The sequence below is a fragment of the Lissotriton vulgaris genome, chromosome 7, assembly GCF_964263255.1.
Source record: "Lissotriton vulgaris chromosome 7, aLisVul1.2, whole genome shotgun sequence".
In the NCBI taxonomy this organism is placed as follows: Eukaryota; Metazoa; Chordata; class Amphibia; order Caudata; family Salamandridae; genus Lissotriton; species Lissotriton vulgaris.
Window position 1 is genome coordinate 998192379 of NC_141695.1, and position 17143 is coordinate 998209521.

At 45.6% G+C, this 17143-nt stretch overlaps 1 protein-coding gene across 2 annotated transcripts in view; it reads right to left on the reverse strand.

Moving 5' to 3' along the window:
* Positions 1-17143, reverse strand: part of SLIT3 (slit guidance ligand 3) — a 967014-nt gene that overhangs the window by 416085 nt on the left and 533786 nt on the right. For both annotated transcript variants that reach the window (XM_086931418.1, XM_086931419.1), the window contains exon 5: positions 4187-4258. In XM_086931418.1, the coding sequence (XP_086787544.1) occupies positions 4187-4258 (72 nt within the window). The remainder of the gene's footprint in view (positions 1-4186; positions 4259-17143) is intronic.

Sequence of the window (17143 nt, forward strand, 5' to 3'; positions counted from 1 at the left end):
TCCCGGTAAGGGGGCTCCTGCTTGCAGATGATGCAATCCCTCCAAGGGGGGCTGTTGCTGGCAGATAATGCAATCCTGGTAAGGGGGGCTTGCTGCTTGCAGGTTTTGCAATTCCAGCAAGGGGGGCTGCTGCTTGCAGATGATGCAATCCCTGCAAGGGGGGCTGCTACATGCAGGTTTTGCAATCCCGGCAAGGGGGGCTTCTGCTTGCAGATAAGGCATTCACGGCAAGGGGGGGCTGCTGCTTACAGGTTTTACAATTCCAGCAACGGGGTCTGCTCTTTACAGATAATGCAATCCAGGCAAGGGTGCTGCTTCTTACAGCAAATGCATTCCCAGCAGGGGGGGGCTGCTGCTTGCAGGTATTGCATTCCCAACAAGGGGGAACTACAGCTTGCAGGCAATGCAGTCCTGGCAGGGAGGGCTACTTCTTGCAGATAATGCAATCCCGGCAGGAGGAGGGCTGCTTCTTGCAGATAATGCCACCCCAGCAAGGGGGGCTGCTGCTTGCAGATAATGCAATCCCAGTAAGGGGGGGCTGCTGCTTGCAGGTTACACAATCCCAGCAACAGGGTCTGCTGCTTGCAGATAATGAAATACCAGCAAGGGTGCTACTTCTTGCAGCTAATACATTCCCAGCAAGGGGGGCTGCTGCTTGCAGATGATGCAATCCCTGCAAGGGGGGCTGCTCCTTGCAGATAATGCAATCCCAGTAAGGGGGGCTGCTGCTTGCAGATGATGCAATCCCAGCAAGGGGGGCGCTGCTTGCAGATAATGTAATCCCAGTAAGGGGGGCTTCTGCTTGCAGATAAGGCATTCCCGGCTAGGGGGGGCTGCTGCTTGCAGGTTTCGCAATCCCAGCAACGGGGTCTGCTGCTTGCCGGTTTTGAAATCCCAGCAATGGAGTCTGCTGCGTGCAGGTTTTGCAATCCCAGCAACGGGGTCTGCTGCTTGCAGGTTTTGCAATCCCAGCAACGGGGTCTGCTGCTTGCCGGTTTTGAAATCCCAGCAATGGGGTCTACTGCTTGCAGGTATTGCAATCCCAGCAACGGGGTCTGCTGCTTGCAGCTAATACATTCCCAGCAAGGGGGGCTGCTGCATGCAGGTTTTGCAATCCCGGCAAGGGGGGCTTCTGCTTGCAGATAAGGCATTCCCGGCAAGGGGGGGCTGCTGCTTACAGGTTTTGCAATCCCAGCAACGGGGTCTGTTCTTTACAGATAATGCAATCCAGGCAAGGGTGCTGCTTCTTGCAGCAAATGCATTCCCAGCAAGGGGGGGGGCTGCTGCTTGCAGGTATTGCAGACCTAGTAGGGAGGGCTACTCCTTGCAGATAATGCAATCCTGGCAGGGGGGCTGCTTCTTGCAGATAATGCCACCCCAGCAAGGGGGCCTGCTGCTTGCAGATAATGCAATCCCAGTAAGGGGGGCTGCTGCTTGCAGATAATGCAATCCCAGTAAGGGGGCTGCTGCTTGCAGGTTTCGCAATCCCAGCAACGGGGTCTGCTGCTTGCAGGTTTTGCAATCCCAGCAAGGGTGCTACTTCTTGCAGCTAATACATTCCCAGCTAGGGGGGCTGCTGCTTGCAGATGATGCAATCCCTGCAAGGGGGGCTGCTGCTGGCAGATAATGCAATCCCTGCAACGGGGTCTGCTGCTTGCAGATAATGAAATCCCATCAAGGGTGCTACTTCTTGCAGCTAATACATTCCCGGCAAGGGGGGCTGCTGCTTGCAGATGATGCAATCCCTGCAAGGGGGGCTGCTGCTGGCAGATAAGGCATTCCCGGCAAGGGGGGGCTGCTGCTTGCAGGTTTTGCAATCCCAGCAACGGGGTCTGCTGCTTGCAGGTTTTGCAATCCCAGCAACGGGGTCTGCTGCTTGCAGATAATGAAATCCCAGCAAGGGGGGCTACTTCTTGCAGCTAATACATTCCCAGCAAGGGGGGCTGCTGCTCGCAGATGATGCAATCCCTGCAAGGGGGGCTGCTGCTTGCAGGTTTTGCAATCCCGGCAAGGGGGACTTCTGCTCGCAGATACCGCATTCCCGGCAAGGGGGGGCTGCTGCTTACAGGTTTTGCAATACCAGCAACGGGGTCTGCTCTTTACAGATAATACAATCCAGGCAAGGGTGCTGCTTCTTGCAGCAAATGCATTCCCAGCAAGGGGGGGGGGGGGCTGTTGCTTGCACGTATTGCATTCTCGGCAAGAGGTCTGCTGCTTGCAGGTATTGCAGTCCTGGCAGGGAGGGTTACTCCTTGCAGATAATACCACCCCGGCAAGGGGGGCTGCTGCTTGCAGATAATGCCACCTCGGCAAGGGGGGCTGCTGCTTGCAGATAATGCAATCACAGCAAGGGGGGCGCTGCTTGCATATAATGCAATCCCAGTAGGGAGGGCTGCTGCTTGCAGATAATGCCACCCCAGCAAGGGGGGGCTGCTGCTTGCAGATAATGCCACCCCAGAAAGGGGGGCTTCTGCTTGCATGTAATGCAATCCCAGTAAGGGGACTGCTGCTTGCAGATAATGCAATCCCGGCAAGGAGGTCTGCTGCTTGCAGGTTTTGCAATCCCGGCAAGGAGGTCTGCTGCTTGCAGGTTTTGCAATCCCGGCAAGGAGGTCTGCTACTTGCAGGTTTCGCAATCCCAGCAACGGGGTCTGCTGCTTGCAGGTTTTGCAATCCCAGCAACAGGGTCTGCTGCTTGTACGTTTTGCAATCCCAGCAACGGGGTCTGCTCCTTGCATGTTTTGCAATCCCAGCAACTGGGTCTGCTGCTTGCAGGTTTTGCAATCCCAGCAACGGGGTCTGCTGCTTGCAGGTTTTGCAATCCCAGCAATGGGGTCTGCTGCTTGCAGGTTTTGCAATCCCAGCAACGGGGTCTGCTGCTTGCAGGTTTTGCAATACCAGCAACTGGGTCTGCTTCTTGCAGATAATGTAATCCCGGCAAGAGGGACTGCTGCTTGCAGGTTTTACAAGCCCTGCAAGGGGGGGGGGGGAGTTTGCTGCTTGCAGGTATTGCAATCCCGGCAAGGAGGGCTGCTGCTTGCAGATATTGCAGTACCGACAGGGGGGCTGCTGCTTGCAGGCAATTCAATCCCGGCAAGGGGGCAGCTGCACGGGGCAAGACATGCACAGCCTCTGTGACAACTTCTCTTACACGTGTATTAGCCACCATGCATTCCCCTCCAGATTTTGCAAGGGGTGATTATGAACGTAGCTTAAGGTAATATTATGAATCACCATACCTGATTGTATGTTACATTTTCTGTCTTTATTTAATCCCTTCCGGGCATTCCTGTGGGCAGTCCTCTCTGGCAGTCTGGGTGCGCTATTTCAAACGTTGTCACAACTTTCTCCACGGGACACATGTACCTCATAAACATAAGAGTCCTATGTTTAAAGACAGATGGACAGGAAGACAAGGAGAAAGGAAGTGGAAAGCACTACCTTTGGGGGACTTCCGGTTCGCTGGAGTTTCCTTATTTCAATTCTACATACAATACATCCTGCCCATAGTAAAAACATGTTTCTCTTGTATAGGGCAGTCTCAAAACACTGCCATTGGAAACATGCTAGGGGATTTTCCTCGAACACTTGCTGGCGATCATGGAAGTATCACCAAACCAAAGACCTCCTTTGGAACCAAGAGGGTGTCTGCTGTGGGGTTTAGTATATGTGTAATTGCTGGTTCCATTTCATACTTGATCATATGCATACATACTTATATATATGTTGCAATGCAAACACTTTAATAAAGTGGTGTAGGGTTTATTTCGGTGGCTCTGTTCCTACATGCCAGGCTTGTAAGGTCTGGGTAGGGTTTTAGTTTCAGAAGTGTACTGTCACTGACAGACAGAAGCAACTGATCCTTTCACACAGGCTAAACCCAGAGATATCTCCAAAATGTTGTAAACAGAAAACTAAATGGGCTTTCAATAATCTATGTTCGCTTGCGCCTTTTTTTATTTCCTATTAGTTGTGCAGAAACCAAGAACAAGCACGACTTTACCTATAAATCAATGGCTGCAATTGATTACAGGGTAGCTCCCATAAAACCCTTCAAAACAGTTTATGTAAGCGTTGATAATCAATTTGTAATTTGCACGTTGAATGCTGTAATGCATCAGACACATTATGAGCGCCATTTGTCTCTGGGCTGGAGCCCAGCGGTTCTAGAGATGGGGCCACTTACAGATTCTTCACATCCGTGATTCCCCGGAAGGCCTTCCTCGGCAGTCCCTGAATCTGGTTCTCACTGAGGTCTCTGGTGAGGAAGGAGAAAATAGTGCATTAGCAACAAAGATGGCATCGCTGTGCATTGATCTAAATTCAATTCAATTCAATACTGTATATAATGACCGACAATTATCAGAGCGATTTCACAGTGATAGCATTCAAATTAGTTGATTTTAGGCAAATGACATATTTGCTTCCAGTACGGCTACAGATACATTGTGCTGCATAAGAAGCAAAGCGCTGCCCTCAGATTTAGAAAGGTCCACGTTCTCTCGTGTCACTCACCAGCGGAGCAAAGGCCTCCCAGCAAAACAATGTGATAGTAATAACTTCTACACGAAGTGCAGGTTTTTGACATGCTAAAAGTGGACACATTCAAACCAAAAAAAACATAAACTCAGATGAATTTCAACTTAAAGCTCTTAAGTCCTCCCACCCGCTGCTTCTTTCTCATCAGTCTTGTTTCTTCTACCTCTGGTGCAGGATGGAGAGGGCCACCGTTCAAATTATGGGTGTGACCTCCACGTCAGTGGCGGCTCCACCGCTAAGGCAGAGGAGCGTTGCCCAACTGCTGTCAGCAGTGTATGTAAAGGAAAAATAAAACGATAATAACTCGTTATTATCATGTTATTTGTTCCTACTGCATTGTCTTTGCGGGCGGGGCTGCTCTGCTCTCAGAGCAGGGGTGGTGGAGTGATGGGACCTTAAGTGTGCAATGACTGTTGGATGGCCCTCTCATGCCGGCCAAACAGTCATGCTCACTCTGCATGTTCTCCATCCATGCTGCATTACAGTCTAAGTGGAGAACATGCTCAGGCTCTCATGCCCTGTCTGAGCACCGAACCATGGCACTCAGACCAATCACAACGCTGCATTGCAGTGTTGTGATTGGTCAGGGGAGCCTCGGTGCTTCCTTTTCCAACCCAGCAGGGAGATGATGCAGAGAGATAATAGAGTAAAGATAAGACACTGCTTTTATTCTTTACCCCTGCACCCCCGTCCTCTGCCCCGCCACCCCGATCCATGTCAGCCGCCGCTGTTCCACGTGTTGGTGGAGGGGGTTCCCAGTCTCCTCACTCTTTTTTTATCTCTTAGTATTTTTTCGACACTAAGGATCACAAAAAGCTCGAACCCATTGGCCATTCGGCACTGGAATGTACAGGGAGATCCGTGATGGTTTCAGACTTTCCATGCTAGGCATACCAAGCATGCTTGGATTCTTAGCTCCAGATCTGACCTGATCCTCTTGCCCTTTGGGATTATTCTGGTGTCAATACTAGCATCCACCTTACTTAGCATCTACATGTGACCCATGTGAGACCTACTGAAGGGAATGAATGTCTCGGAAGGCATCCAGCTCTGTCTTCACCACCCGACTCACCCCTGGATGCTACCAAGTGTTGGGTGTCGAGCCACTTTCTTAAATTTTACTGTACCAAGACTAACTTTCTCCTACTTTTTCTTTTCTTAAGTGTTTCTTAAGTTGATTGTTATTTCTCCCAATTAACTTCGGGGAGCTCATCTCCTGTCCGCCATCTTTAAGTCAGTGGAGTTCACATTAGACTCTGACCGCACATTGATAAGCTGGTGTTGGCCTATTCTTTCCTTTTAACAACTTGTGAGCGAATGAAGCCTTTCCTTCCAGATATCCATGTCATGATTCTAGTGTTGATCATCTCTCAACTGATGTGTTATGTGTATATGTAAAACACACTTTCAGCCACTCGGGTATCCCGGTGCTGAACTGCTTTTATCTCTCGAATGAGCTATGGAGACACACCATCCTCAGGGGTATTCTATATTCTCTCTGTCCTTTAAGTACTGACCTTCAGACTGTAGCCCATTGACAGGGCCCTGACACTTTAACCACGTGATCCCTGTTATTTTACATTTGCACTGGTTACCCCTTCACATTGGTACCTTCTTTAAAATCTGCTGCATCACCTTCAAAGTACTTCTTATGGGTCAACCCTAGTGCCTGGTCAAGAAAATACATATGTTAGGGACTTCAAGAGGTGCTAGGTGGGACCTGCTCCCTATAGAAACCACCAGGCTCCTCAACGACAAATTGTACGCCTAGATTGTCTCCTGCCAGCGCCTCCTCTTTGGTGTTTCCTGACTGAAGATTCATCTAGCTCCCAACCTCCTCATGCAGCTGATGAACTCAAAGGGGGTTTTCCCTGATCACTAATAACCCCTCTGATCGCTTCCTGAAGGTGAATTGTTCCGGTCATTTCTTACTCCCTGCTGAATGGCTTTGGGTTTGAAAACTCTTGGCTTATTTTATGTCTACAGCGTTGTTTCCCTCAAGTGCTAACCTCGCTATTTATAAACTGCAAAATTAAAAGTAAGCCTGCAGCCGGCACTACTACTACTAAAACTGATGCAGTTGCTTTTGACGCTTTGCGTTCACCTGCGCAAGAGCGTCCAAGGTGATGTGTCTGATGAACACATCCAATGGATGGAGCCAGACAATGACGTTCCACCCTCGAGCATCAACCCCATTGCCAGCTTCATCCAAACATGCATTTTTCTGTATTTATTTGTGCCAGTAGATCAGTGATCACCCAAACTGTGCTCTGTTACAAAGAAACTGAATCATCACTCCATTTGCAAGGTGCCTCTTGCCACAGTACTCAGTCTAGCCACCGACTTACACAATATCATACACCCTTCCAGCTTGGCTCTGTGCCCCATTGTTCGTGCATTTTTCTATAGGAAACCCTACTTCGTCTTCATATATTTGTGCGTCGTCGGGAGAGGGATCAGAGGTTTTTTGCTCAAAAGCTAACAGTGACATCCAGGGTCAGCCTGGGTCACGAGGGCACGTCTCTATTCTCCATCAGACAGAGGCGTATGCCCTTGTCACTCGGCTAATTGCATGGATGCCAGCCGGCTGCCTCTGAATGCGAGGCTCCTGCCAGACTCAACGGGTCGCGCGGGTCTCTAACCAGCCGCGCGCGGGCCCGGGCACAGAGAACTCTTGTTCCTGCTCAGAGACACCCGAGCAACAGTGTGTGTTCTCTTCTGAGGAGTCAAACGGGGGAGCATGCTGAATCCTGTCACAGGCGCGCGCCTGCCTCGCTGATGTCCACACAGAAGATGCCTGACTGAACGGCGACCTTTGACCTCGGTGCTAAACGCCGCCGTCTGTCGGGGGGCAGCTGTCCAGGAGGCGCAGCGCAAATGGGATTGGTAAATCCAGTTAGGGTAATTTGCAATACAAAGAGACTCATTTTAATAAACGAATTATCAATTCGTTTACAGACCCAGGCATACCATTTCACACGCATGAGAAAATATCTGGAAAGATCGTCTGTTAAACTGCAGCTCATTTACTTATTTAATTCCAAGTAAAAGGAAAGAAACAAGCAGGCTAACATTTAGCAAAATACCGAGTGCTCGGAGAGCTGTTCTGTATAGAGGTGTGGTGAAAATACGAACTAGTGTTTAAATGCCCCTAAGCACGTGACGTCTCAAGAATACCCGTATAACAGTTAAGCTGGCTTAGCTGGGATTCTCTTTAAATTCATTATTAACTTTGCTCTTCAAGAATTCTTCAAAATAATAGTTAAATACCTGAAAAGCATACATCAATAACTTTAATGTCAGTTACCTAATTATGATTTTTTGAGATTGGCATCCAGGGAAATGTTTTGTGCCCAGTCGTGCCTGACAGTGTACTATTTCCAGACATCCTACTGAGAACAGGCTCTGAAAATTCAGCAGATTTAATTCAAAATGATAATCATAACCAATTGTTAATCTTGTTTTACATGGCAGCACGATGAAGCAATATTGCTAATACTTTTAGAGGGAGAGGTGTGGCGTAGCGGCCACAGCGGCTGAATCTGGAGCACGGGGCTCACGTTTCGATCCCTGGCGGCAGCTCAGCTCAGCATCATGTGACTCTGGACAATAGCTCACTTAATCTCCCCGACAGCCCCCAGCGCCTTGAAACCTTAAGGGGTGATACTTTCGCGCTTTACAAATAGGAATTATTAATATTCCCCTTCCAGTGTAAATCACTTGTGCAAACCAATATACAGTGCTGTGCACCAAAGAAGCAAACCTACATGTCAACACTTCTTGTAATAACAGATGTGCCTCTTTTGATCTGTTGCTTCTAGCCATGCTCCAGGTGTGTACTGTTCACACTACAGAGCCGCAAGGAAGGAGCCATTCAAGGTGGCTTTTTAAGCTATGGGGCAGATTTGTGAGCTCCTTCGTGTCGCTCTTGCACCATACAACACGGTGCAGGAGTGACACAACTTAAACATTAGGTTTATGTAGTCACGCAAGGTCACCTAGCGTGGGTCAGAGTGGCTTCACAAATCTCGAGTGATGCAGCGCAGCGCAGTGCAAATAGCTGCTTTGCAGCACTGTGCACCAGGGACGCATTTCCATGGGCGTGGCGTGGGTGTCCCATGCAACAACCATGGATTTGGGTGCATGCCCAGATTTACCAGAAGTGGTAGATCTCGGAATGCACCAAAAACCTACGCCTCCCCAGGTGAGGCATAACGAGGAGAAAAATTTGCATTTCTTCTTGGTTTTTTCCTCTTTCTAAGTGTGCTGCATTCTGCAGCATACACATAAAGAGGAACAATCATCCTTACAACGCAGGCATCCTTGCATCCTGGTGCAAGAGGACTTGTATTGGCGAACGGCAGCCAAATGTGCGGAAGTGCAGGGAGAAAGGTAGAAATGCACCGTATTCACAGGGAGCGTTCCTACCCCTTCCCTGTCATGCTGTGCAGCATGGCGACTTGCAGCGTGCACTGCATGACATGGTCATAAATATATTTATTAAGTAAGTTCCTCACTAGGAGACATTTTAAAACTCAAAACATAAAGAGATGCAAAATATCTGGGTCTTATCTACACCCTGAGAGCCTTCTTCAATTAGTTGTTGCTTTGTGAACACTGTGATGTCAACGTGAATGTTGCATGAATTGGGAATTTATTTTTATTATAAAGACATAATATTTCTTTCTAAGAACAGTATTTTGTTTTCTGCTACAGACTCACACACATCCACCAGTCAGTATGGAGTAATTAACACCATACAGACAAAAATGTCACCCATTTAGAGTTTCCACAGACCAAACAACTGCATGCCTCATTCTAAGAGGATGACTGTACTGAAATGTTATGGGCATGGCTAACCTTGGATGCATAGTCATCTTAGGCCGACATTAGTTCTAGCTTTATGAATAATTCATATGGAAGTGAAAAGGGAAAACTCCCATAATCTTGGGTTAGAATTTATTTGATGGCTATGAGCCCCTGAATTCTGGCATCTCTCAAAGGGAGCGTACCATCCATTCTTAGGGCAGCTCTCACCATTTCTTTGCACCATTAACTATCCTTTCCATAAAGGAAGCCATCATGGTACCATGCAAGGGTTGGGAAGAGCAACAAACATACATGCGGTGGAGCAACATGGAGAACGGAGGGGTAGAGATATGAGCGGGAAGAGGGCATGAAGGGAAGCATAAAAACACATGAACTCCAAAGGAGTGCTGAAAGAAGAAGAAACTGTAGATCCTTGATGAGGAGCTGTGAAAGTCATCCACTCAAAGAACGGTAACAAGGTATGCAACACAAGAAGAGGAAACATAAGAAGAGGAAGGATGGACATTGAATAAGAAGCAAGGAAATGAGATTTAAAAGAAAGCCAAATACTGTAAGCAATGGACTGACCCACTCGTAATAAGTGATGGTATTGTACAGAACAATCCTTCGCTGACAGACAGCTAAAAGCTGTCTGTAAGTGAGACTTAAAAAAATATGAGCTGGAGCCAGAGCCATCTATCCTTGCAACTGCTTGGCCAGGACCAATATTATCTTTGCACAAAGCAACATGGATTCATTTTATCGAGGCGGCGTAATCATGGGCGGTGGGAGTAAAACTCAAGGAAGGGCAACTGAGGTGTTAAAGGCGACTTTTTATCCTTCCTAATGCTTGCCTGTCCGCACAGATTTGCCTGGAATTCTGGTTTGTAACCAGGTATTAATATCAGAAGCCTGATTTCTGGGATACTAGTTGAGCACGGCTGACCCAGGGTCATTAATGGAAATGATTCACTGCGGCATCCTTCCTGAAACTCTACCATGGGAACGCCACTTGAGGGATGCAATGGAAGCCCTGGAGATGACAATTATTCCACTCCCCAATTTGTCTCCGAAGCTTTCAGCAAATCTATTGCTAAAATCCTCAAGGTCTTAATCGTGGGCCACAGATATCCATGAACTGTCCCTGAAGGCTCATGTCAACTTATGAGACTCCCTAGAAAGAAATCAGGGAGAGCCACCTACTTAGCCTCCCACATGAACGGTTTAGTCAAGAAAGAGTTAATGAGACTGAGATGCGGGCTCATAGCTTTAAAGGCCTACAAATTCGGAAGACCAACTGGGACTTTTGATTACCAGTGCCAGCGATGTAATTTTCTGAACAAAAGCCTAGCACACATGATATGTGTTTGCCCACTTAAAAAAAAAAATAGAGAGGCTTTTGGCTGAAACCGTTGTTTTGTAATCTCGGCATAAGGGACTGCAAAACAGCTATTGCTTTCCTGAGTAGTACGAATTCACAGCTATCGGCCAAGGGCATGAAATTCCTTAACAAAACTCAAAAACTATTGGCCCCCACCATCCTATTCCTAAGTATTAGCACTTTTAATTGTGGAGTGGCCGACATTTTTTTTTTTAGAATCGGTTTTAGTTTATTCTTAAACCACGCTCTTGCACTTTACGGAAAAAAATGTTTTTTCGATCCACTGGATAGCCTTTTTTACATTTTTTAATTACTTGTTTTTTATAATGTCTCACTATTCTATTGTGTTTGTTATATTGTGACGGTTTTTAATAACTTGAAACAATAAAATCTATCTATCTATCTATCTATCTATCTATCTATCTATCTATCTATCTATCTATATATCAATGAAGTGCACCTATCATCCTATTAACTTATTAACTTATTTTTGAAAACATCTTGCTTTTATACGTTGCTTCATACTATATACTCCAGCTGTTTCTTGGCACAGTAAATAACCTGTGTTACTTTTACCCAACTTAATGGTGCAAGACTTACCAACTTAAGAATGCTAGAAGGCGGAGTGTGCCTGGCCAAATTTTAACTTGTGATGAGCAGATCATAGCAGTTGTCTGGTAGAGCAGTGCCTAGCTGAGCCATCTTGCTATGTTGTACTTCCTTATCTAGATAATTAGATGCTCTATTTACCAAGTCTTGATTTCACTGAACAGGAAAATATTCAAACTTTTCAAAAATAAGTTAGCATTTGACTTAATAAAATTCGTCTTACTTTTGCTACTTCCTGGAACTGACAGGTTAAATATGGAGACATTTACAGATTCCAAATATTTAAGGCTAGGCAGATAGCAGCTTTGAGTTTAGCTGAAGAATATCTCAAACACATGCCTTGCAATAATGATAGGCCTAAATAAAGCAGAGCAGATTTCTGCATCTTAAAAGGTTTCATATATTCGCAACTGAGGCTGATTTGCCCGACACTTGGTAATTTGAATGAAAATGTAAATGAGTAAAAGCAATAAATCTATACGTCTTAAACTGTATTGAATGTAATGTTTGCCGAATAATCCTCCTGGTGCTATGCTTAATGACAGAGAACCATGGTGACTCAGAGGTTGAACTTTCCTTAGCAAGCAAATAAGAAGTGAATGAATACAGATGACATAAACCAAAAACCACATGCATAAAATAAGTCTTTGTGGTCTGTACTACCATTTTGTAAACCAGGCCTACGAATATTAGACCTAACAGTTACAATAATTGTGAGGATGACATGTCTTGTATATTTATTTGACATCAGAGACACCCGATATTTGCTCAAAAGGCTTCCCACACGACTTTCCATGAAATCTGTATAGCTGCGATCTATCTATAGAACAGTAATCAATCTATTCCGTGCAGACATCACCTCACACTCCTATCACCCAGAAAATAGTTGTACACCTTACCATTTAGCCATCTACTTCATATGTCCATCCACCCAAAACTATCTTCTCAAACACCTATCTACACAGAAAACCCTACTAACCTCGAGCCCACTTAAAAAAGTGCTACTGTCCCTTCCATTCAGTCACCAAATGCAGCCAAATGAGCATCGGAAGGCCTTCTCCGCTAAGAAATGATCAAACATCCCTATCCAACCACAGGCTCGTTCTAAAGTCAATGCCAAACAGAACATCAAGCCAACCTTCTGTCCACGCATGGCATCATTCTGCACCTCCACACACCCACTAATCATCAGAACTGTCCTCTCTCCACCCACCAGAAGAACCTCCCCAAAATGATATTCCTTCAGTGAATGATACAGCACCTCTATTCAAGAACCATTCCATACCACTTCCACTGAGACACTCTTAGTACTTCAACTGAACCATCCCAAGGGTTTGACTTCAGGTGTGGCCCATGCAGGTGAGAGCGGGGGGGGGGGGGGATGGGAGGAGCCACGCCGGTTGGACTACTGAATATCGACACCAACAATATTGTACTAAAATGATATTGAGGAACGAATATCGAATGGTAAGTACATAAAGGGAAGTATACATTTACTGTGCCTAACTCCACATTTACATGGTTTGAAGTTATATGTACCACGTAGGTATGTATGTGGAGTTAGGTATAGAAAGTCTAGACTTACTTAGATGTCGATATTTTTTTCAATATTTCGTCCTTTCTATTTTGTCCCACCCATATCGTGGGTTCAGTATTCGGGGTGCATCGCAAGCACCTATCCATTTAGACAACCACACCTCACCTTAGCCACAGAGGAAATTATTGCTTCGCGTCCTACCACTCTACCTAAGCTGGCATTCACCCACTCATCTACAGTCTCTGTTCAACCACAGTGTCACCCTAAACCATTATTCGCCAGAAAGACTCCCAAACTAGTCATCTCAAAACCTCTCCACGCACATCTCAAATCTCTTTCTCTCCAGGAAATTATCCTCACTCCACTTAAATCCCCCCAACACACTCTCCATACAGAGATCCATCTACCCCCCACTCCTTCTGAAAAGACCTCGCAGCTATTGCCCAACCTCCTGCCGTCAAGACCTCACTAAGACTCCACCTTATGCATCAAGAATCCCGCCAAAACGTCCTTAAGTGCAAGGCTCCCATCGGCATGCTTTCTGAGACCAAACGATAAGCGAAGCATGAGTATGTACACATGTCGATAAGCGAAGCATGAGTATGTACACATGTAAAGTGCACCTCTCTTTTAACTGATACATTAATAGCTCGGGGCACACCCCAGTCTCCGCCATTTTGGCCTATGTTAGAAACCATCATAAAATATCAGAATAGGTGGAAAAATTCGAATGTGTTCTTTTTTTTATAGCATTTACGCTCAAAATAATATGGATGCTGCATAAATAAACACGGCTTGGACATGAATCTTTTCACTCTGGCACACTGGGCCTCAAACTAACAGAACAAAAGGCAAAAGCAATCCAAGCACTAACGCCAGTGTCAATGTTGACACAGTTATTTCAAAGCTGTTCGGCAATCACAGACAGGTTTTTTCCTCTGCATGACTTATTACTGTGACTTTGATGGTCTTGCTTTGACAGTATTAAGACTCGAATACCGCTGACCACAAGGTAAAATGTCAATGGTATGGCGAGGAACATATGGAGAAAAATGCCCAATGCATAGTGCATATCACGAGAAAGGCCGTACACCCCAGCTACCAGCGATGCTCGCTGCGTTTTTTTTTGTGTCATTTCTATTTTTACGTATAGTTTATCAAACGATGTATTTGATATGACTCTCTAACAGCCACGAATGTGTTTTAAATTATTATTCAGAAATGTAAAAGTCAACAGAGAAGAGCATTTTGGAGACCAGTTTTGGGACATGGTAAAAGCTGCAGATTTACATGACCTTGGGGAATTCATTTGTGATTTTGCGCATCGACGCCACAAAATTCCTGTATGATATTTACAATCTGGGTATATACTGATTATGGTTTTTGTACTTTGTATGGCACGCTGGACTTTACTTGAATTCTTAAATCTCAGGCACTTTTATTTTTCACTAGACTTCAACCCGTTCTATTGACCTTGGAATAATGACCTACTCGGCCAGCACTGAAGCATTTACAAGCTGCAGAATGAAGGTTACATACAAGTGTCAGCAATGGGCTCTTAGTGAAAACATGCTATTATTTATTTGAGATGGAACCTGGCCCAAACACACCTAGCTTCGAAGCACTCCGTCTGTTACCATTGACTGGATGACAGACAGAAGATTGTCATGATCTCCTTGCCGAAGATCACACATGGAGTTTGCTAGTGGACTGACCTGGAAAAAAAACCTTGCTCCTTCCTCTGCTGCTTGTTCTTCAGTTACTGCTGATTCCAGCACACCTGCAAGATCCCGGAGCTCAGAGGGCACACTTTCTTTTCTGCTTTCTCAAATTCCGAGGCAATGTTTAATTAAAAAGCCATCCCCTTGGGTGTTCTGGCGGTGACCTGCGAGCAGGAATTGTGGTTTCTTCAGGGTCTACTGCCTTTCAGATCTGCCACTGTCACATTGCATTTGTCAGGCCTACCCCGAGTGTGACAGGCTACATGATGCAACACTCTCACGCTATGGGGCTGAGCAGACTGCGGCCAAACAGCCAGCAACAGACCAGTGGGCTGAAAATCCTCCTGTATGACAACTCGCAGGTGAGTCTATTAAAGGGGCGCACCCTCCAGAGGTGGGGAAGCAATGGTAAGGTATAGGGTCTAACCCCTCGCACATGTGTTACTGGGATCATTCTGTAACTTTGTCATCTTCTCGAAAAAAAAACCTTTCTGGATGTCTACATGCATGTGGGCGCGGACTATCGTGTTTTGTGTTTCTGTATGGTGTATGGTGGTTCTTGGCATGATCTCTCTCCAGACCGCTTACCCTGTATGCAAGCGAGACCTCAGAAGTACCAAGCTGCCAGGGTGTCTCAGCAAGTTAAACACTTGCCGCTTGCTTATGTATTGATCTTTCGGTTAAAACTTAAGACGTCGGAGACGTCAATCCATTTTTCAGGGATAGGTGCATTTAGGACCGTTAATTCATGTCATAATAATACCTGTTATTGAGAGCGCACCCACAAGGCAGAATTACTATAGAAAAAGTAAGCCCCCATTAACACCATGTTCTAAAGGGGAATGTAGACTCACTGCTGAACTATAACTAAGAAGGCTACCCTCCCATTGTTTAACACACACTACCGTCTAACAACAGTTTGCAGCAGCATAACTTGAGGTCAAGTAGGAGACACACACAACATACGGGGCGCCATCTTGGGTTCCTGAGAGCTTTATGAGTCAGAAACACCACTTCCCACCAAAAAAAAGGCCTAGGGGGTCTGAGAAACGGAATGGGTGAGACCAATATGGGAACCGTGTTACCAGCTTTGCCGTGTTTGATTTCTTCATCCTTTTATTCATGGGTGGTGAACAGGGACCCCTGGACAGGTCACATGACTATAAGTGCATGAGGTTCCTCTCAGCATTTCCTTACCATGATGGTTGCTAATATGTACCTCTTTACATGTCCCATTTGTCTATATCATTTTTGGGGAAAGGGGGATCTCTGGTACGTTGAATGATGTCCTACTCTACAGAGGCCTGCTTGCTATTTTCTAACTCCTAGAGTAAACTTTGGTGTAAATCAGGGACATAACACAAGCCCCTGCAGCGCAGGAGGACCCAACCCTTCAGGGGCCCATAAACTCTTCAGGGGGCCCCATTCAGCCCAGGTCTAATAAATAGCAGTGATATATGGGAGACTCAGGGTCCTCTATTCACGTATTGCGGGCCAGCCCCATTATTTTACCTCACGCCACTGGTGCAAATATCCCTTCCTTTGTCCTTTGGTTTGATTTCCCCAACAAAACAAAATACAGGCAGCAAAAACTCTCATATTTTCCCTGGATGAGCAGCACTCACTGTTTAACGATTGTGCTGATCACAGACAGAATATCAGAAAAAAATATAGTGCTGATAGAATATTGTGTCAAAATATTGTTAACAGTAAGAATAGATTTACTATTCTTATCTCCACACCTGTAAACTTGGAGATATATGTAGATCTTCAAGATACGTAGATGAGGATTTTGATATCATAAAACTTTGCTTACCTATACAAACTTACCTTCATGATATTTTTGTCCTTGATATTCTTGACACAATATTTTGTCCATGCAATTTTTTTTTCCGGATAATTTGTCTAACCACTGATTGTGTTTATTAAAAAAAACGAAGCGATGATACATGCGGAAGGGTGGCATGTACTGATGCCGGCTAATAAACCGGTTCTGCATCACCCTGCAGCAGCAGAAGGAAGAAGATCAAGCAAAGGTGTGCAGCCCCTATGGCACTCACTACTACTGAATGCAGACCTGTAGCCTGTTCAGCAAGCACTGATAAACCAATCGTTTTGTGTTTTCTATAGTTAAATGCTTTATAAGCCAGCCGCAATAGCACACAAAGCAGAGTTACAGAGCTTAGGCCTGATCGAAACTGAAATTATACCTGTGCACTTCACGTAATTTTGGTTATGCTTGTTACACAATATTCTCACAAATGTGCAAATGCACATGAACAACAAAACAAGAGCAACTGTTGTTTTCGGTGCACTTCTTTAAATGCATCATTGCAAAATAACGACATGGGTATTAATTTCATGCTAAAATAGAGCACAAAATGCCAGATTTGCTTTTCTCGTAATTTACAAACAACTTCACTTGATTTTGTTGTAATTCAGCATAATTTCGCAAAAATAAATTACATGAATTTTGCACAACACACGCACACACCAGTGCAAGATCCCATCACAGATAGAGAACAGGTGCGGCACAAGCATTAGTGG